The following is a 19,873-nucleotide window of genomic DNA, read 5'->3' as shown; positions in this document are numbered from 1 at the left end:
ATTTGGCAGATGACAGTTCCTCTCGCCACATTTGATGTCTTATCTTAGCTTGTTTTGCCTTGCGGTTTGCGTGTGTTTCTAGCGCAAACCGGTTGTGCTGTGTGAATCTGACAGATGTTTTGTCGCGTTGGTAGTTCGGCGATGTGACGGGGCTGCGTTTCACCTGTTCGTAACGCCGGGCACTGCTGACTGTCGAGGGCTGCACCTACCGGCTACCGCGGAGAAGATGTGTTTGCGGTGCCACCAGCGACAACACCAGGAAACACCCGCCAGTCAGACATAGTGTGACGACTGTATCGTTCTGTTATATGGCGTGAGCCTATCATTTATGACACCGACACCGGCCTCCGCGATGTCTGGCGGATAAAGTCGACCAGTTTTCGCGACTCCTACCATTTCTTGAGGGTAGTCGTTTCACTAACTTTGGGGGGCTGGCATGTTATCTGTACCTATTCAATTGCACTCGCAGTTTGCACGCTTCAGTCGCTGGGACTTGGGAGAAGCAGTGACACCGCCTGATTTGCGCTGGCGGTGACACTGGCACCTCGCTGTGTCATACCTACAGTCCATGTGACATTTTGCAGTCTCCTATGTCATCGGCAGTCCGCTGGGGGTAGTGACACGGACATGTGAAGGGTGCCTGACTCACGCTGTCGGGCCACTGCCCACCCGTGACCCGGCCACGTGAGTCTGCCGCCCATAAAGGGCGTCGCTGTGAACCAAAATGGGCTGATCAGTGGTCGGACGCACGGTCACCGGACAGCGTTCACTGGTGCCAAAGGGGTGGTACTGGTTTAGCGGCAGCTCCGGTTTGCTGTAGCCGTTTCAGTGCCCTCTATAGGTCACTGACCTCTCCCTCAGCCACCGGTCAGCCCCTCCGTATCGGGTTGTGTTTGACGAACTGTCACGCTGACAGGTGGTGCAGCAGACACAGGTGGGAGGTGATTACTGCGGGTCAGACCCTGTCTGCTGCCCCCCCCCCCCCACACACACACATGCATGTGTGTGGAGCACACACGCATGATGCCCATAAATGCCACCTATCTGAGTCTGCCTTCCATTTCTTGATGGTTTGAAGAAATAACATTTGATCGGTGTGACACAGGAATTTAGGGGTGAACGGATTTCTTCTCTAATCAAACGGCTCCTTATCGTCTGGTTGTAAACGCTGTATGCACTTATACCAAGTACAAAGCGTGTGGCCGCCTGAGGTCACATTTATCGTTACGTTGTAGTCTCTAGATTGCTGCCATAACCCAGAGTGGTTAGGTACTCTTATCAGCCCCTCAGCCATATCGATTCATATTGGTGCTCGCCGCTCTGCGAGGCGCTCTTCCCGTATATACTCCAGTGCAATTGCGTTCCATTCGTGAACATATTTATGCGAGAATTTCGGTAAACATGATATTCATCAAATTGAAAAGCTTGATATTGTCTGATATTTAAAAAAAAAACATTAAATTGAGTAGTTTGATTTATTATCATACCAACTGACTTCCCTGACTAACTTTCATACCTCGTGGGCTTCAGTGGATTCTCACTACCTGATACCTCTCTACGGTCATCATTCTGTGTGATAATGTCTCGGCAGTCGGCAGTGTCTCCACTGCACAGGTACGGGGTTTTGGCGGCTGCCGTCGGGCCAGTTCACACCGCCTGTGAACCTGGCAGCCCGCAACTCATGTGGGAGGATATGGCGCACCAATAAGGGCGGTCTCTGTCTATGGTGCCAGCCAATGATCTCAGACTGGTGTTTTAGTTTGGGTCAGGCTTTATAGCAGCTTTGCCAACGGGTTATCCGAGAGCATTTGAGCAGGAGGTGAAGTTACTGTTTCGCAACAACGATGATCGTCCCAGCCGGGCTGTAAGCCAACTTTTGGGAACTTAAGTTGGGAACTTTCGCAACCTCAACGTCGTGTTAGTACCGAGAAATCTACCAAGAAGCTCGTTGTTTTTCTTCGGTGTACCGTATTGATGTGCCCGGTCATGCTGGCGTGGAAGCGACTTTTGCCATAACTTCCCGCCCTTGCTAATCCAGCTTTTCAACTTTATCCTACTTCTACGGCTTCATTCATCTCTGATTGTTCTTGTCTGTCTTTTTTGCCCTTGTCCCTCCCTGTCCCTCCCTGTCCCTCCCTGTCCCTCCCTGTCCCTCCCTGCCCTCTCTAACGTTCATCTCCGTCCCTCTGCAGCTGAATGAAGGTGTTAGCGACCCCTCTCTGACGCTCCCCCGTCCCCCCTACCCTGCCACCTCTTCTGCCGCCCCTCTGACCCAAGATTACTCTGACCTCCCTCTCCTTTCTTCTTCAGCCGGATGGACGTGCCGGCGGCTACGAACGGCGGCGGTGGTGACGCCAATGGCGGCCTCACGGAGGAGGAGCTCGAGAGGCAGAGGATGAGACCAGCGGAGGTCGACGCAGACATGAGGGAGATGACCAGACGGAAACGGGTCGACGCCATCCTCAGCTCCAAGTCCTTCAAGGTGAGGTAGAGCGGAGCGGTGATGGCTGTGGTGGGAGTGGTGTCATCTACATCCTAGGGTACTGCGAGAGGGGTGTGGGAATGCTGGAGAATTGTGGGTGTGGTTTTGGACTAGGTTGGTATTGGTAAGGATGCTGAGATATTGTGGGCGTGATTTTGGACTGGGTTGGTAAGGAATAGGATGCTGAGATTATCACCACGTTTCCATGACACGTCTAAATCGATTTAGCGAAATTTCACGTGCGTTTTTCTCGGAAACTATTTACTTTATGCAAAAAATGAATGTATATATGGTTTTAGCTAGCACCTAATCCTATATTTACATTTTTAAATTATGCCTAAATGTTATGATAGAGCAAATCCATTTTTCAAAATCGGCTTAGCTTGTGCCATGGAAACGTAGCTATTGTGGGTGTGGTTTTGGATTTGGTTGGTGAGGATAGTGGCACATTTGGGCAGTGGTGTGGGATACCGGATAATAGGGGACAATCCCTTAGTATCTCAGATGACTGTCAACTTGCGGCACAAAGCGGCCAATTGGCTGATGCCGGATCTGCTTACTGTATCCGCTGGACTCTCAGGGGATTCAGGGTCTGGTGGTCATAGGCCGCAGTTTGAGCCGTAGCGAGTGGGCGTGGACTTGGTTCACAGACTGGATGAACGAATGAGAAGGGATGTCTCGCGCCATGCGGCCCTGCCCCATCCCCCCCCCCCCCCCCGGCGCACTATATACCCCCTCCATGCCAGCGGGAGAGAAAGGTCGGCTGGGCGGCAGCCAGCCCTGCCCGGAGCTATTTCCAGGCGGCCGATGACGTCAGGATAGTGACGTCACTGGCCCGATGGCCTCGGTATAGTGCGGGTGTAGCCAGGGGCGGTGTGTGTATGTGCATGGTGAGGGGATGGTGCTGAGTGAGCTGTGACGTCAGACCGGTGTGTGTAGTTAGAGCAGGGTGTTGACTGCTGAGCCAGGTGTGACGTCAGAACGGGACAGTCTGTGCGTGGTAAGGACTAAGGAGAGAGTTCTCAGTGAGATGTATGTAACGTCAGCTTTTGTTGGCTGTTAGTTGGTGGATGGACGCGATGCTGCTCAGATTGCAGACTGGTCAACACGGAGACCGAGCCCTCCTGGCAGTGACAGAGCTCTGCTGGCGCGAAGCGGCTCAGCCGTCAGCCTGCCCACACTGCAAGTCATTTGTTCTCGTTAAATATAGTGGCGGGCGTAGACAGATGACGTAGTCGATCGGATGAGCGTGCTATCTCTGGCAGCGTGGGGGTCAGAGTCTTCACAGTTCAGAGTCTACACAGCTTCTGTATCATTGACTCCGGTGTATTATATTGGTTTGTTTTGTTCTAAGAAAGAGGGTATCCATGTGCATTGCGCACCTGCGTCCATTAATGTGCGTTCTTTCTGGTATTTCAGGCGGAGCTGGATGGTTGATAGCCCACTATGCTGATGTATATTCCCTGTGATGTCATTCGGACTGGAGCTGGCTGCTGGAACCAGTGGCACTGGTCGATGAGGGCGTTGCGTTCAGTCCACTGATGTGTGTTCTCTCTGTGGTATTTCAGTCGGAGCTGGAGCGCCTGGTGGATGAAGGCGTGATCGACGGTAACTCTGTTGGCGGCTGTCTGGAGCACATCTCAGACATGATGGGCCTCGTCCGAGGCGGCGTCTCATCCACACAGAGTAAGTACGACACATACAGGGTGTCTTTACTCAGTGGGCGGCTGTCTGGAGCACATCTCCGACATGATGGGCCTGGTGCGAGGCGGCGTCTCATCCACACAGAGTAAGTACAAAACCCCTATATACAGGGTGTCTTTACTCAGTGGGCGGCTGTCTGGAGCACATCTCCGACATGATGGGCCTGGTGCGAGGCGGCGTCTCATCCACACAGAGTAAGTACGAAACCCCTATATACAGGGTGTCTTTACTCAGTGGGCGGCTGTCTGGAGCACATCTCCAGATATGATGGGCCTGGTCCGAGGCGGCGTCTCATCCACACAGAGTAAGTACGAAACCCCTATATACAGGGTGTCTTTACTCAGTGGGCGGCTGTCTGGAGCACATCTCCGACATGATGGGCCTGGTGCGAGGCGGCGTCTCATCCACACAGAGTAAGTACAAAACCCCTATATACAGGGTGTCTTTACTCAGTGGGCGGCTGTCTGGAGCACATCTCCGGCATGATGGGCCTGGTGCGAGGCAGCGTCTCATCCACACAGAGTAAGTACAAAACCCCTATATACAGGGTGTCTTTACTCAGTGGGCGGCTGTCTGGAGCACATCTCCGACATGATGGGCCTGGTGCGAGGCGGCGTCTCATCCACACAGAGTAAGTACGAAACCCCTATATACAGGGTGTCTTTACTCAGTGGGCGGCTGTCTGGAGCACATCTCCGACATGATGGGCCTGGTCCGAGGTGGCGTCTCATCCACACAGAGTAAGTACGACACATACAGGGTGTCTTTACTCAGTGGGCGGCTGTCTGGAGCACATCTCCGACATGATGGGCCTGGTCCGAGGTGGCGTCTCATCCACACAGAGTAAGTACGAAACCCCTATATACAGGGTGTCTTTACTCAGTGGGCGGCTGTCTGGAGCACATCTCAGACATGATGGGCCTGGTGCGAGGCGGCGTCTCATCCACACAGAGTAAGTACGAAACCCCTATATAGCCGTCTTTACTCAGTGGACGGCTGTCTGGAGCACATCTCCGACATGATGGGCCTGGTGCGAGGCGGCGTCTCATCCACACAGAGTAAGTACAAAACCCCTATATACAGGGTGTCTTTACTCAGTGGGCGGCTGTCTGGAGCACATCTCCGACATGATGGGCCTGGTGCGAGGCGGCGTCTCATCCACACAGAGTAAGTACGAAACCCCTATATACAGGGTGTCTTTACTCAGTGGGCGGCTGTCTGGAGCACATCTCCGACATGATGGGCCTGGTGCGAGGCGGCGTCTCATCCACACAGAGTAAGTACGAAACCCCTATATACAGGGTGTCTTTACTCAGTGGACGGCTGTCTGGAGCACATCTCCGACATGATGGGCCTGGTGCGAGGCGGCGTCTCATCCACACAGAGTAAGTACGACACATACAGGGTGTCTTTACTCAGTGGGCGGCTGTCTGGAGCACATCTCCGACATGATGGGCCTGGTCCGAGGTGGCGTCTCATCCACACAGAGTAAGTACGACACATACAGGGTGTCTTTACTCAGTGGGCGGCTGTCTGGAGCACATCTCCGACATGATGGGCCTGGTGCGAGGCGGCGTCTCATCCACACAGAGTCAGTACGACACATACAGGGTGTCTTTACTCAGTGGGCGGCTGTCTGGAGCACATCTCCGACATGATGGGCCTGGTCCGAGGTGGCGTCTCATCCACACAGAGTAAGTACGACACATACAGGGTGTCTTTACTCAGTGGGTGGCTGTCTGGAGCACATCTCCGACATGATGGGCCTGGTGCGAGGCGGCGTCTCATCCACACAGAGTAAGTACGACACATACAGGGTGTCTTTACTCAGTGGGCGGCTGTCTGGAGCACATCTCCGACATGATGGGCCTGGTCCGAGGTGGCGTCTCATCCACACAGAGTAAGTACGACACATACAGGGTGTCTTTACTCAGTGGGCGGCTGTCTGGAGCACATCTCCGACATGATGGGCCTGGTCCGAGGTGGCGTCTCATCCACACAGAGTAAGTACGAAACCCCTATATACAGGGTGTCTTTACTCAGTGGGCGGCTGTCTGGAGCACATCTCCGACATGATGGGCCTGGTGCGAGGTGGCGTCTCATCCACACAGAGTAAGTACGAAACCCCTATATACAGGGTGTCTTTACTCAGTGGGCGGCTGTCTGGAGCACATCTCCGACATGATGGGCCTGGTGCGAGGTGGCGTCTCATCCACACAGAGTAAGTACGACACATACAGGGTGTCTTTACTCAGTGGGCGGCTGTCTGGAGCACATCTCCGACATGATGGGCCTGGTCCGAGGCGGCGTCTCATCCACACAAAGTGGGTTCAACGACATCTCTATTGAGGACACCCGTCAACACCTAGTTATACCCCTCTTTGGGGTGTGTCCACGCCTTTTTATAGGGCACAATCTCGACACCATGTATTGAAAGATGAGCACCTACATAAAATTGCTTTCACATCGATCGCCAATTGCTAAATCGATGGCCCCTCACTGAAACATCTGCGTCCCCCATCCCCCGTCCCAGTGTGACCTGCCCCCGTCCCCGACAGGTGAGCAGTGTGTCCAGCTGATCGCCGCACCTTCCCCGTCCCCGTCTCCCGTCTCGGTGTGCCTTGTCCACCGTCCCTCTGCAGGTCAACAGTGCGTCGAGCCAATCGCCACCCCGTCCCTGTCCCCCCGCTCTGATGTGACGTGTCCCCCCGTCCTCGTCACGTCAGCATTGTGTCCAGCTGATCGCCGCCCCGTCCCGTTGTGACCCCCTCCCGTCCCCGGCAGGCCAGCAGTGCGTGCAGCCGATTGCCGATCTGCGCGGCGCCGACGCCTCCCAGTTCTCCAAGACGGAGAAGATGCTGCGCTGCAAGCTTGCCTCGCTGTTCCGTGTTATCGATATGCACGGCTGGGCACAGGGCGTGCACGGACACATCACAGTGAGTGGACAGTGGGACGGGACTGGGGAGGGTGTAGTGAAATGGGATGGGTCTGGACTGGGGAGAGGTGTGGTGAAATGAGACGGGACTGGGAAGGGTGTGTGGAATGGGACTGGACGTGGGAATGCAATGGCATCGGGTTGTTCTATTCCATGGGACAATGCCGTCCCATTGCACCGCACCATAGCATTCTCTCTCACTGTAATAATCGCCCTCCCCCCCAACCAATGACACCCCCCCCCAGCCAATGACACCCCCCCCCCCCCCTCGTCTGCAGGTGCGGCTGAACCAGGAGCAGGACCACCTGCTGGTGAACCCGCACGGCCTGCTCTACAGCGAGATCACCGCCTCCACGCTCATCAAGGCCGACCTGCAGGGCTCTGTGCTGCACCCGGGCAGCACGGGACTCGGTCTGAGCGCGCCGGCCTACGCCCGGCTGGCGGCCGTGCACGCGGCGCGGCCCGAGCTGCGCTGTGTGCTGCACGTCCAGCAGCCGGCCGTGGTGGCCGTGTCAGCGCTGAGGGCCGGCCTGCTGCCTCTCACGGAGGACGCCGCCGCGCTGGGAGCCGTCGCCGTGCACCGGCCGCAGGGCGCTGACCCCGAGCTGCGCGCCCTCACCGCCGACCTCGGCACGGAGAGTAAGGTGATGATGGTGCAGAATGCTGGAGCCATCTGCGCAGGAGAGACCGTCGAGGAGGCCTTCTTCCTGCTGGGCAAACTGGTGGCCGCCTGTGAGAACCAGGTGAGTTGGGTGGTGGAAAGGGCTGAGGTCGGTCCGGGAGACGGGTGAAGTTAGTGGGGGTGGTCAGGTGTTAAGATATCCGTTTAAATGCTGGTCTAGCGTTTGGAGGAGCCATGCTGTGTGGTGGTTTTCAACGGAGACTGTAGTGCGTTTTTCTTAAGTTCGACACTCACTGTAAACACTGTAAACACAGCACGCGATCTGCTAGGTGAATTACGACACCCCGTCCTCTGACCGTCATGTACCCCCCCCCCCTGCCCCGCCGTCAGGTCCGCATGCTGCCGCTCGGCCTGGACAACCTGACCCAGCTAGACGAGGAGGAGCAGCGGCGCGCCTATGAGGCAGCGCGCCGTCCGCCGGCGCCGGCTACCGAGCCAGCCAGTCCCGAGTCGCCGCGCGCCGCGCCCTGGAGGCTCGGCGAGCTCGAGTTCGAGGCTCTGATGCGCCAGATGGACAGCGCCGGCTACCGGACCGGCCACGTGTACCGACACGCGCTGCGCGGAGAGTTGCCACCGAACCAGAGTGACGTGGAGTACCCGCCGGCCGCCGTCGGGTACGCGCTGGACACAGACGACATCTTCAAATACAGGTGGGTCGGGGAGGGAGCGGAGGGATGGGCTGGATTGAGGTAAGGTGGGGTGGGAACTGGGAACTGTAGACAGATGGGATGAGACTAGTGTGGAGGGGTTGTCGCGTCAGACAATATGTGAAAGGTAGCTATGGGCGATGTGATCAAGGCGTACTTCGGAGCTAGTTTTCTGCGATGGCGAAGTGGTGCAAGCTGCATCGTGTGTGCATCGTGTAAAGACATGTTTGTTTCTGCTATTCAACGTTGTTCGCGGTCTGTGCCTACCATCCGGCGCTCGTACGCTGTCTGGTGAAGTTCGGCGTCCATCCCCATTGATGGTCGGTCATTCTCCGTCTGCTCCCACTGACGCTTTACCGTTCTCCCTTTCAGCCCGATGCGGAAGATCGTGGCCGGTGCGCGGGCCGGCGAACGGACCCGGTGGCTCAACTCGCCCAACGTCTACCAAAAGGTCGAGCTGGTGGAGTCGGGCTCCAGCGACTCCAAGACCGTCACCAAGGTATCGGTGGTGAAGGGCGACCAGTGAGCGGGCGCTGCACCGCACCGCGAGACGCACGAGACGCACGGGCCGGGGGTCCAGGCCGGGCGCCGCACTATTCCGAGAGCGGCCGCCCCGCGCCGCTGTGTGACTGAGAGTTCCGATTCGCGTCGGACGGACGTCGCGGCGCACAGCTATGGGATGCGTGAGTGCGCGACCCGGCCGCGATGGACGCTAGCTAGCAGTGTAGAGGAGCGGGGTCCCAGAGAGGCTGGCCGACGTGCCGCGCGCAGACGGCCCAGTAGTCATAGCAGAGGCGGAGACCGGAGACAGTAGGCGGAGACCGGAGATTCCAGAGCGGCGGGGCGTGTGTGGCGCCGCTGCCCGGCCGCCGCGCGGTCCGCACAGTCGCCACTCGCCAGTCCAGAGTTCACGCGGCTCACGGGCCACCGTCCGTCGGCTGTCTGCCGACCGATGGCAGTCTGCCGACCGCCTGCCTGCTGCCGAGCATGAGTGTGTGGGGGTCCGGTGCCTGTGCCGCCGTCTCGTGGCTGTCTCCAGCCAGCCCGTAGTGGCGGTCCGGCCGATCCCCTCCCCCCACCGCCCGGGCAGCCTATTCGTCACGCGTGTGAGGCCTGCGCGAGTTATAACTCGGAGAATTGGGAGTTGTGCCGCCGAATGCTACTCCTTGTGGCATCTACTCAAAGAGGCATCTGTGTGACTGGAGAATCTCCCTTCGAGAGATAGAGCGAGAGAGAGGAATATACTGTGTGCGTCCGATAATCTTATGGATCCACGCTTCTCCGCCAGCTATTTTACGCATTTTATTGTGGGCGCGGCGTTCGGCCGGGGGTGTGACCCGTTTTGTTGAGATTGCCCGTGCTCTGTCGGCTTTGAATACATGATTTGGGGACCTTCTGTGTGTGGTGTGTCTCTGTTCTGTCTCCCGGTGGTGGCTAACCCGCACCGTCCCGAGCTCGGGTGTGCTGAACGGCGTCCGGACCGCCCGCGCACGACTGAGGCGGCTCGTCTCCCGCCGGCTGCTGCTGCTGCTGCTGACAAAGTAAGGACGGGGAAGGGCGCCTAGCGCACCTGACACGTAGTAACACACGCACAGACACATTGGGGCACATGCCATCGTCACCGTCAAACTGAGCGTCACATACTAAATGTACAGCACAGTTCACTGTTGAACACTGTTACACAGCAACATTAGTTCTCGTAGTCCCATTTGTGTTCTAAGTGTTGCTTATTACCTTTTGCTCCGCGCTTTGTTTTTACTTACCTGATTGCCGTTTTACTCATTTCAATTAAGAGCCGAGTATTACTTTCACGCTTATACGCTTATCAATCCTGACAGGTTTAGCGTATCTTATTTGTCAGATTTTCAGCGGGGTATCAAGCAAACGACATGAGTTCATATAAAAAAACTCGCTCTTATGCGTCTGCTGGTCGTATTTATCGAGTGAATGGCGTAAGTGCGCTCAGACGACCCCGTTTCCGTTTTCAGTGGGTGGCGGCCCCCTCGCCAGCCTCGGGTAGCACCCCCGTGAAGGTGGACTCTGCTCTCCAGTTTGTGCCGAAAAACACCAGTCCTAAGGAGTTCAGGCAGCTGCAGAAACAGGTATGGAGGCTGAACTGTCCGGTTGAGACGGGCAAGGTTAGAGGTCTGTAGTAGGGGAGACCCGGGAGGTATGGGCCGGTTTTGTGAAAAGGCAATTTTCTTCCAGTGGGCAGTGGCTAGACCCGTTTTTTTCACTCTGTGCACGTGAAATTGCCTTTCGCCTGCAAAGTGTGCCTGATATTAGGCATCTGGGATCAACTATTTTGTCTCGAGATAACTTTCAATAAATCATGTGCTTTTTCGATCCATCAAAATACACCGGGAGGTATGGGCCATGGCCCGGGAGGTATGGGCCGGTGCCATGTTTCATATTCTTTTCTCGACAATGAGAAAATACTCGTAGCTGGTATCTACCCTGATCTCTCTTAGAGCCCAGGAACGGCATAAGCGGCCAACAGCTTACTTCATGGAGGTCACTTTGGGCACATATGTATTTTGGTAAACTCAATCATGCACCATGAAATAAAATGAGTAATATTTTTCTGTTCGAATTAAATTTGAAGTTAAATTTTCAACCATACGCGACAAAAATAAAGCTTATTGAAGATGGCACTCAATGAAAGCATCTTTTTATTGATTTAGGATCAACGGGGCTGGGTGGCCCGAACCTTCCGGTTAGGACGCCAGAATTTGTGTAGCATCTCAGCTCATAATCTTGCAAGAAAGCTTCAAATTGTCCATCCAGTCTTGATTTGCATGCTTTAAACTTTATGTTAGCATCGGTCTGACATCATAAAACGAGCCTGGTTCAAATTTATCACGAATTATCTGTATGTAGAGTATTTTACTCGAAGAGGGCAAAAACGCTTTATCACCGCTTATTGCCAAAGAAGATTGAGGAAGAATGTGAAAATCACATGGGTTGTATAACGGAATGGCTGCTACCAGTTTACACGGTCAAACGTGTAAAAATACGCAACACTTCTTCAAAACTGCGATGGCCCATACCTCCAGGGGGCCCATACCTCCCGGGTCTCCCCTACATACATAACTAGGAATTACCAAGTATCCCATGAAAGGAAATGTGCTATGTGTGATAGTGCGAGCGCCAGTTATGAACTGTTGCGGATGAAAAAGCATACATCGCGAACGGATTTCAAAGTATGCTTTTTCATTCATGCGCCATTCAAAGTAGAATGGCGCATATCTGTTTACAACTTCCTCAGTGGTCTACATTTTTGTCAAAATAAGGAGTGGTCAGTGGGCATGCCAAGCGACGCCAATAAGAAAATGAAACGCATCTATTCCATGCGGTAGCCGTCGTTCGGCACCATTATGATGTCCACTCGTACTCAACGCTCAGTCTCGCCTGTAGGTCTATCTTAGCTCCTGGGTCTCGCCACTATGTCCGTCGCAGTCCTAGCCCGGCTGCCCTGACCCCTGTACCGTGTCCACTGACCGCCGCGCGTGGCAGATCAAGGAGAACCGCCGGTCAGGCGAGGTCAGCGCCGGACCGCAGTCCCACCTCCTGGAGGGTGCGGCCGGGTCAGAGGTCAGCCAGCGGCAGGACGACGCCCGGTCACACACCGGCGACCAGGTCAGGGTCACCCGCAGGGGCGGTCCCAGGGTGCCAGATGAGGGGGCAGAGTACTGGGTGGCAGGTCAGGGTCGGCCGCAGGGGCGGTCCCAGGCTGTCAGATGAGGGGGCAGAGTACTGGGTGACCAGGTCAGCGGCAGGGGCGGTCACAGGGTGCCAGTTTTAGGAGGCTCAGGCAGAGTACCGGCGACGTCAGAGGCAGTCCCAGAAGTGTTATCAAGGTAGCAAATATGAAACCATTAGATGTTGCATCATTAGATGGAGTCTTGTCGGCGTGTTGGGCCACAACTACATCACAGCTAACATTGATCGAGAGAAATGAACATTGTATGATCCAATGCCCAGTGGCTCTCTTGACTATAGGTGGATAGTATGCTTTGCAACTATCATAAAACCTCATCTCAAATCTTGATCGGTCCCTTTGTCTCCGACAGCCCTCTGACCTCCTTCCCTCCCTCCCGTCTCTCCCTCAGCCCTCTGACCTCCCTCCCTCCCTCCCTCCCTCCCTCCCTCTGCCCCTCTGTATCTGACCTCCCTCCCCCTCCTCCCGTTCGTTGGCGACCCCAGGTGGTGCTGGTTGGGGCCGCCTCCAAAGGGATCATCCAGCGCAGCCACCAGCATCACGCCGCCGTCTACCGGGCGCCGTACGCAGCCAATCCCTTCGACGGGGTCACAGACGAAGAACTGGAGGAGTACCGCCAGACGGTGGAGCGGAAGAGTCGGGAACAGAGCGGTGAGAGAAAGAGAAAGAGAGAGAGAGAGAGAGAGAGAGAGAGAGAGAGAGAGAGAGAGAGAGAGAGAGAGAGAGAGAGAGAGAGAGAGAGAGAGAGAGAGAGAGAGAGAGAGAGAGAGAGAGAGAGAGAGAGAGAGGAGAGAGAGAGAGAGAGAGAGAGAGAGAGAGAGAGAGAGAGGAGAGAGAGAGAGAGAGAGAGAGAGAGAGAGAGAGAGAGAGAGAGAGATATGGGGATAAAGCAGTGACAGAGATGACAGAGGAAGGGAAAGCAGGAGAGACACAGACACGTGGGAATATTGGGTTGAATGGTTTCAGGAATAGGTACTAGAAAAGAAAGGGAAGATTATCCATCCATCAGTGTTCGGTGTGGAAAACACGTTTCGCTGAGGTGTTTGAATATGTCATTGGTGGATGGATGCTTATCAGGTCTCACTTAAAGGTGAAGTTGTTTTATCTTAAGCTCAAATTCCTACGGAAATGTCGTGTCTCATAAAAAACTAGGCACTGCAAAGCATGCGGATATTAATTGGTATTTGTTGTCATCTACACTGATTGCTGATATAATGAATCTTGTATTTTCAGCCGAAGCTGAGACAGCCTCGCAGTCTGCATCTGATCTGAATCGCCGACCGACCGATCACTGCCACCCGGCACAGCTCCTTGAGCCGCAGCCCGGGCCCGCTGAGCCGCCACAGCCGCAACAGTTTGAGCCGCCGCCTCAGCAGCAGTTTGAGCCGCCGCACCCGCAGCAGTTTGAGCCGCAGCCTCAGCAGCAGTTTGAGCCGCAGCCTCAGCAGCAGTTTGAGCCGCGTCCGGTGCGCCAGCGGGGCCCGGAACACGCCGAGCGAGTGCTGCTCACCAGTGACGGAGAGGAGGCGGAGCTGAGCAGCGGCTCGGCGCCACCAGGTGACGGAGCGGAGACGGCCCGCCGAGACCCGCCCGGTGACTATACTGACCGCTACACGCCCGGCTATACCGACCACTGCCCGACCTTCGCCGCTGCCGACGCCGCCTCTGACGATGTGTTCGGTCCCGCCTCTGCCGGCTTCGAGTTTGACCCTGCTATCAGTAACGCCTCTGCCGCCCTGATGTTTGAGCCTGACGACGGCATGAGCCCGGCTGTTTACTCTCGCCACGCTGCCGCAGCCGCTCTCTCTGCTACTAATTCATCTGCTTCTCCCATCCCCGGCGCACCCTCTACGGGTGTCCCTGCTGTCCTCTCTCCTTCCCTAGCGTACGACTCTGTCTCACGTGGCCTTTCTCCTCTAACTCAACAACCGCTAACTCCACCCGTCCCACCCGTCATGCAGCCCGGCCAGCCTCCTCTAACTTCGCCGTCCCTTACTCCCCTAGCTCCACCCGCCGCGCAGCCCGGCCTGCCTCCGCTAACTCCGCCCGCTGCGCAGCCCGGCCTGCCACCGCTAACTCCGCCCGCCCAGCAGTCCGGCCCGGCCCAGGACACCGAGCCGCAGCAGTTCTCGCAATCGTCACCTCTTCACCCGATGCATGGTACGTGAACTAGTGACTGTCCGGAAATGGTAATACCTGCCATTGTTGGTCCGTTATTTCACATTGGCCACTTGTAACTACCCCTCTTTGTGTCTGAGGACGGAAAACCAGACTAGTAATGGGCTATTTACATCTATGTGTCGTGATTCTGTATCTGTCAGGATATCTGTCAGGTATTATGCTTTCCGCCGTTTTTGTTTGTTTTGTTGGGTTCGGCTCTCTCGTTCCAAAGAGACCATTGCAGAGCCGGAAGGATGATAGGAATCAGGGGAGACATTGGTCTGGGCAGACACCCTAGAGAGTCGCCGAGGCTTAGCCCGTCCGAATGGACAGGCCGACCAGCCCCCCAAGCACTCTCTGCACCCGGTTACGGGTTGCGCTCCCTCGGGAGCAGCGGTGCCGCTCCAAGGGAGCAGCCCGCATGAGATAAAGTTGTCTGTCCAGCCCGGAGCGAGGGTTGGGGCGTGCAGTGGAGGAGAAGGATTTGAACATCCTGAGGATGGAAACGACGGATGGGTTTTCCGCCGTTTTATGACTTGTGTATGTGTATTGTATAACTAAACTCGACTGACAACAGGCCTGTGAGTGGTGATCTGTTGTGTCCTCCGCCGACCTCTGACCTGTGACCTGTGACCTGTGACCACTAACCTGTGACCTTCTACCCCCTCAGTGCCGCCCCCGAGGAGCTCCCGCGGCCACCGCGGCTCGGACCGGCGCGGCCCACGCACCATGCCGGCCCCTCTGTCGGCCACTGGCAAACGAGGAGTTCGCGTGTCCGCCCTCTGATGGCGCCCCAGTCGCGGCAGACCGGTAATATCAGCTGGCAGACCTCCAGCCGTGCCATGAGACAGTCGAGCAGTGCACTAAGTGGTGTTAGAGTGAGTGTGCGAGGGTCGAGGATGCAGGTTTTAGGTGTTGGTTGAATATCGAGTGGTGAAATTGAAATCTACACAGCTGAGAGTCATTTTCGCAGTCCGTATTTCGAAAAGTTGCATTGCAAAATGTGAGGCTTGGCCGATATCAATATAGACCACAAGGACGTGCCAAGGAGTGCAATGTTATTTGCTAGTTATTCATCAGTTCATAGTTGACTTCCTTGGTTTCACGGAAATTTCCATTACTTTGCTTGTCTGGTGTGAGCGGTCGTTATAAGTCAAGCGTGCTAACTTTTTTATTTTGTCCTAATGGATAAATGGGTGGCTAATTAGCTATGGGCCCAGGTGCCCCCTAAGCAGTGCTTGTTGCGAATGACACCACGAACCCACCACCCCACCTTATGGCCTGCTGTTAAGATTAAATTATCGGCGAAAATGAATAATTGTAGCTAGAATTTCAATCCCTTTATCTGCGGCTATGGTGCTCATTATTGACGAAAAACCCTACGTTTCCCTGCCACGCTGATCGGTTAAACCGTAATTCACTCACGGGCATTGCCAACAGTTCCATAGGCGTATATTCATTAGCCAACAACAAATAAATATTCGAAATGTAACAGGCTGACCTTTTCCGTAATCGATCGATACGTTTCAGCATTTCGTACCAAACAGTGCCAAACTTGACGTATTGAAACGACCAGTGCCATTTTAATTGCATTCTTAGTGCCATTGGTGCAATAACGCAACGTTTAGCCTTAGTTCATGCCATATAGTTATGTAACTATAACGCTATACGTTTGCGCAGTACTGTTAATCAGGTAGCACTGTTTTGCTTTCCGTCCTGACTTCCCTCCTTGCGCTTTTCAAGTTTGCGGAATTCTCAATAATAATTCATGCTCCTGAAAATTGGGCACCGTAGCCGGCATTTAAAATTGTGTTACTTTTGAGACCACTTCCTTCTCTCCTACCTCCGGATTTTTCTTTCCAAACTTATTTTGTTGCTAGTGTAGTGTGCTTGGTAGAGTGTGTTAGCCGAGGGTGTGGTTGCATGCTGAGTTATAGTCGAAGTGTGGCCACATGAGTCCCTAATCCTATGTGGGCACCGGCACAGCTGTGCGGTTTATGTCCGTAAACCTCTGCTGTGAGCGAGATGCCTGCTAACAGAGAGCCCCACTGGCACTACCAGTGTCTAGTACGGCTGACTAGATCTGATTATGCGGTGCTGGTTAGGTTAGAGTCCCCTCTTGCCGCCATTAGAGGAGTGTAAATATACGCGTCACCGTCCAACCGCTGACTTTCCAGAGGAAGGTATGGTAGCGACTAGCGGTAGCGCCAGACGGCACTGCCCCGAGTGGAGAACTCCATGTGACAGAGATCTGGTGGAATGAACGCTCGACGCCGGACGTTATGTCTGCTGCTGCCTTCTCTCGCGAGTCGGTATCATGTGGTAGCAAAGACAGAATCACCCACACTGCTGAAGAAATTATTCAAAATCACACGTTGTCTTCACGTAGAAGCCGTCAAAATAGGTATAATCGCTTGCATTCACAAAATATTGTTGAGAATCGTTCAAAACGCTTTCTAGTTCCAGCGGATGATAAGAAAACCGAACACTCATTTCTGAAACAGAGCATGGTGTTGAATCTTGCCTCCCAGGGCAACTGATGCAGTACTAACGAATCTTTACCAGGCTGGCAAAATAATCGTGATTTCGAGAAGGATTTCGTTCGGGGTTGTACCTATTCAGGCTCTGTTTTCATACGGGGCCATTACTGATGATCAAACGTGTCCCACTGTCTCGTTATTGGAGGTGTAAATATTCTACCAACTTTCTGATATACCTACCAGTACTATACATATTGTGGCGGTCACACTTCGGCCTCCCCTCACTGTGCGCGCGCGACCGCCCCTGCGCGTGACCGGACGATCGTCCGACCGCCAGCTGACCTTGCCCCGGGGCACTGGAGGTCACGACCCCGTCCCGCTCCGCGCGGGCCAGCGCCGCACGGACGCGGCAGTTATCGACGAGTGCTCGGTGAGTGAACGCAACACGTGGTGGCAGCGGAAAACTGCAACGGAGCCATGGCTATGGCGAAGAATTACCGTTTACCGGAATTTGACGGCAGTGGTAATGTAAAAACGTGGATCAGCAAGATAGAAGTGATTGCCCGTGCTTGCAACTGGGACAGTTCAAAACCGGAACAGAAGACCTCCAGCGATTTCAGTGACGAAACTACGGCGGTGATGGCGCTCCCGGCGATCACCGGTCGGGCATTCGACTTCGCGATGCGCCTCTCCGACGGCGACAGGAACAGCTGGAAGAAACTGTGCGAGAAGTTGAATGCCGAGTTTGACTCTCCCGGACTCGCTGTTCAGTACGCGCTGGAGTTTCATCAGCGTATTCGCAGGCCCGGCGAATCACTGGCGACGTTCCTGTACGATCTGGAAACGTTGTGTGCTCGCGCCTACCCCGAGTGGGAGGACGCCACATACCGCCAGCGGCTGGTGAAGGATCGGTTTCTGATGGGCATCGGAGAAAAGTCGAGGAAACACATACTTTCGTTCTACCAACCAACGTGGTCGACAGAGACGGTTCTCCTGGAGGCGAGAAAGCTGGAGCAGATCGAGACGTCAACGGGAGGCGGCGCATCTGTGGGGGCCGTCCATGGTGCCCCGAGAGGAGAACAGTCGGACGCGTGGAGTACCGGCTCTCAACCTCAGCCCAGCGAGACTTCGGTGCTGTCGGCGCTGTCCGACAAGATCCAGATGCTGGAGGAGCAGATGCAGGCATGTCGCGTATTCCGTCCCAGCCGCGACTACAACCGCTCGTCCCGTTCGTCCAACAGGCGCCGAACACCGAGCCGTCGGAGGGAGGAGGGCTGCTTCAACTGCGGTGAACTCTCCCACTGGCGCTCTGACTGTCCGTACCAACGCCCAGCAGACCGGCGGTCGGGAAACGGGAACGGACCGAGGAGGATGTGAGCCGCCGCTCCTCGGTCCCCGCTGTAGTAGCCTCTTCTAGGGTGGCTCGGACGACTCCGCTGATCCGGGGCGCCATCGACGGCGTCCGCGTCACGTGGCTTGCTGACACTGGCAGTGACGTCACGTTCGTCACCAGCAGCTGCCCGGCGGTAGGGTGCAAAGCGTTCCGACCCCTCGTGCACCCTGCATCGGCACCGGTGACTATTGATGGCACGCCGTTGAAGGTGAGGGGGACTGTTGATGCAACCGTCGAGTGTGGTCACCTGCCGCCGCGGCGTCACACGGTACTGATTGTTGACAGTGTGAACACCGAATGCGTCCTCGGCAATGACTTCTTGTCCCTGTATGGCGAGGTGGCGCTCGACTTCGTGCACATGACTATGCGACTGACGGAGAACTCTACGGCCGACAGGCGTGTGACCGGCGGACGCAGCCTCGGCGAGAGGGCGGTGGTACCCGGCGGCCCAGCTGCAGTTGCGGCTATGGAGAGCCGTGACGCTGGCGGCCCAGCCGCGGCCGGTGCACCGGCTATCGACGGACACCCAGTCGAGCTCACCGCGGACGTCACCATCCCCGCGGCGTCTGAGGTTCTGCTGGCGGGCAGAGTGCGGGCCGACACTGCATGTGCACCCGGGCAGCACATCACCTTGGTCGAGGACAGCAAGTTCACACGACGCTACGGGAACAGCCTCTGCGTCTCGAGCTCTGTGGACGTCATCAGGACAGACAGCGCTGTTCAGTTGCGGCTGTGTAACCCGGGTCGAAGTGCAGTGAAGTTGTACAAGTCGTGCACTGTCGCCCGATGTGTCGGCTACGCGGATCCGCCGACAGTGCGTGCCTCGCCGCTGAGCGATCTCAGCCGGGAGGAAAGGGAGGCAAGAGAGCGACAGCTGGAAGACATGGTCCGCAGCAAGGTCGCCGAGTCGGATGTGACGGACGAGCAGCGCCGTGCCCTGGCGGCGGTCCTGCTGCGACGCAACGGCGCGTTCTCCGTACGGGGAGAGGTCGGTATGTGCGACCTTGTGAAGCACCGCATACGTCTGAAGGACCAGCATCAGCTGCCCATCCGGATACCCCCGCGCAGAACCGACTGGGAGACCCGACGGAAGACCGAAGAGTTCTGTGAGGATCTAATGCGGAAAGGACTCATCCGTAGAAGCCACAGCCCGTGGAGCGCGCCCGTCGTCATGTGCAAGAGGAAGGACGGTAGCAGTCGGCTCACCATCGACTACCGAGGCCTCAACAAAGTGACCGAGTTCGACGCACACCCGCTGGTCCGGATCGACGACGCCCTGGACTGTCTGCAGAACAACAGCTTCTTCACCACACTGGACCTGGCCAGCGGATACTGGCAGTTCAAGATGGACGAGCGTGACATCGAGAAGACAGCGTTCTCGACCCACAGCGGCCATTACGAGTGGCTGAGGATGCCCATGGGGCAGAAGAACTCAGGCGCAACGCTGCAGATGGCGCTCCAGATGCTTCTGGCGGACTCGAACTGGCTATACACCCTGTCGTACGTGGACGATGTCATCCTATGGTCGAAGGACTTCGACACGCACCTGAAACGACTGGACGACATCCTGGGGAGATTCGCGGACGCCAATCTGCTCTTGAAGCTGGGGAAGTGTAGTTTCGCCAAGAAGGAGGTACGCTACCTGGGGTACCTCGTGACCCAGGACGGC

At 55.8% G+C, this 19,873-nt stretch overlaps 1 protein-coding gene across 1 annotated transcript in view; it reads left to right on the top strand.

Moving 5' to 3' along the window:
- LOC122374241 (protein hu-li tai shao-like) overlaps positions 1–16,493 on the top strand; it is a 30,189-nt gene extending 13,696 nt beyond the window's left edge. The window contains exons 3-14 of the mRNA XM_043352865.1: positions 2,311–2,482; positions 4,051–4,168; positions 6,971–7,122; positions 7,400–7,864; positions 8,134–8,453; positions 8,823–8,974; positions 9,801–9,991; positions 10,439–10,552; positions 11,967–12,089; positions 12,657–12,822; positions 13,405–14,331; positions 15,002–16,493. Coding sequence (XP_043208800.1) covers positions 2,315–2,482; positions 4,051–4,168; positions 6,971–7,122; positions 7,400–7,864; positions 8,134–8,453; positions 8,823–8,974; positions 9,801–9,991; positions 10,439–10,552; positions 11,967–12,089; positions 12,657–12,822; positions 13,405–14,331; positions 15,002–15,117 — 3,012 coding nt within the window. The 5' untranslated portion in view covers positions 2,311–2,314 and the 3' untranslated portion in view covers positions 15,118–16,493. The remainder of the gene's footprint in view (positions 1–2,310; positions 2,483–4,050; positions 4,169–6,970; positions 7,123–7,399; positions 7,865–8,133; positions 8,454–8,822; positions 8,975–9,800; positions 9,992–10,438; positions 10,553–11,966; positions 12,090–12,656; positions 12,823–13,404; positions 14,332–15,001) is intronic.
- The last annotated feature ends 3,380 nt before the right edge of the window (positions 16,494–19,873 follow it).

This window comes from Amphibalanus amphitrite, unplaced genomic scaffold, assembly GCF_019059575.1.
Source record: "Amphibalanus amphitrite isolate SeventyFive unplaced genomic scaffold, NRLGWU_Aamphi_draft 001624F_arrow, whole genome shotgun sequence".
NCBI classification, from domain to species: domain Eukaryota; kingdom Metazoa; phylum Arthropoda; class Thecostraca; order Balanomorpha; family Balanidae; genus Amphibalanus; species Amphibalanus amphitrite.
This window is presented reverse-complemented; position numbering and strand designations above follow the sequence as displayed.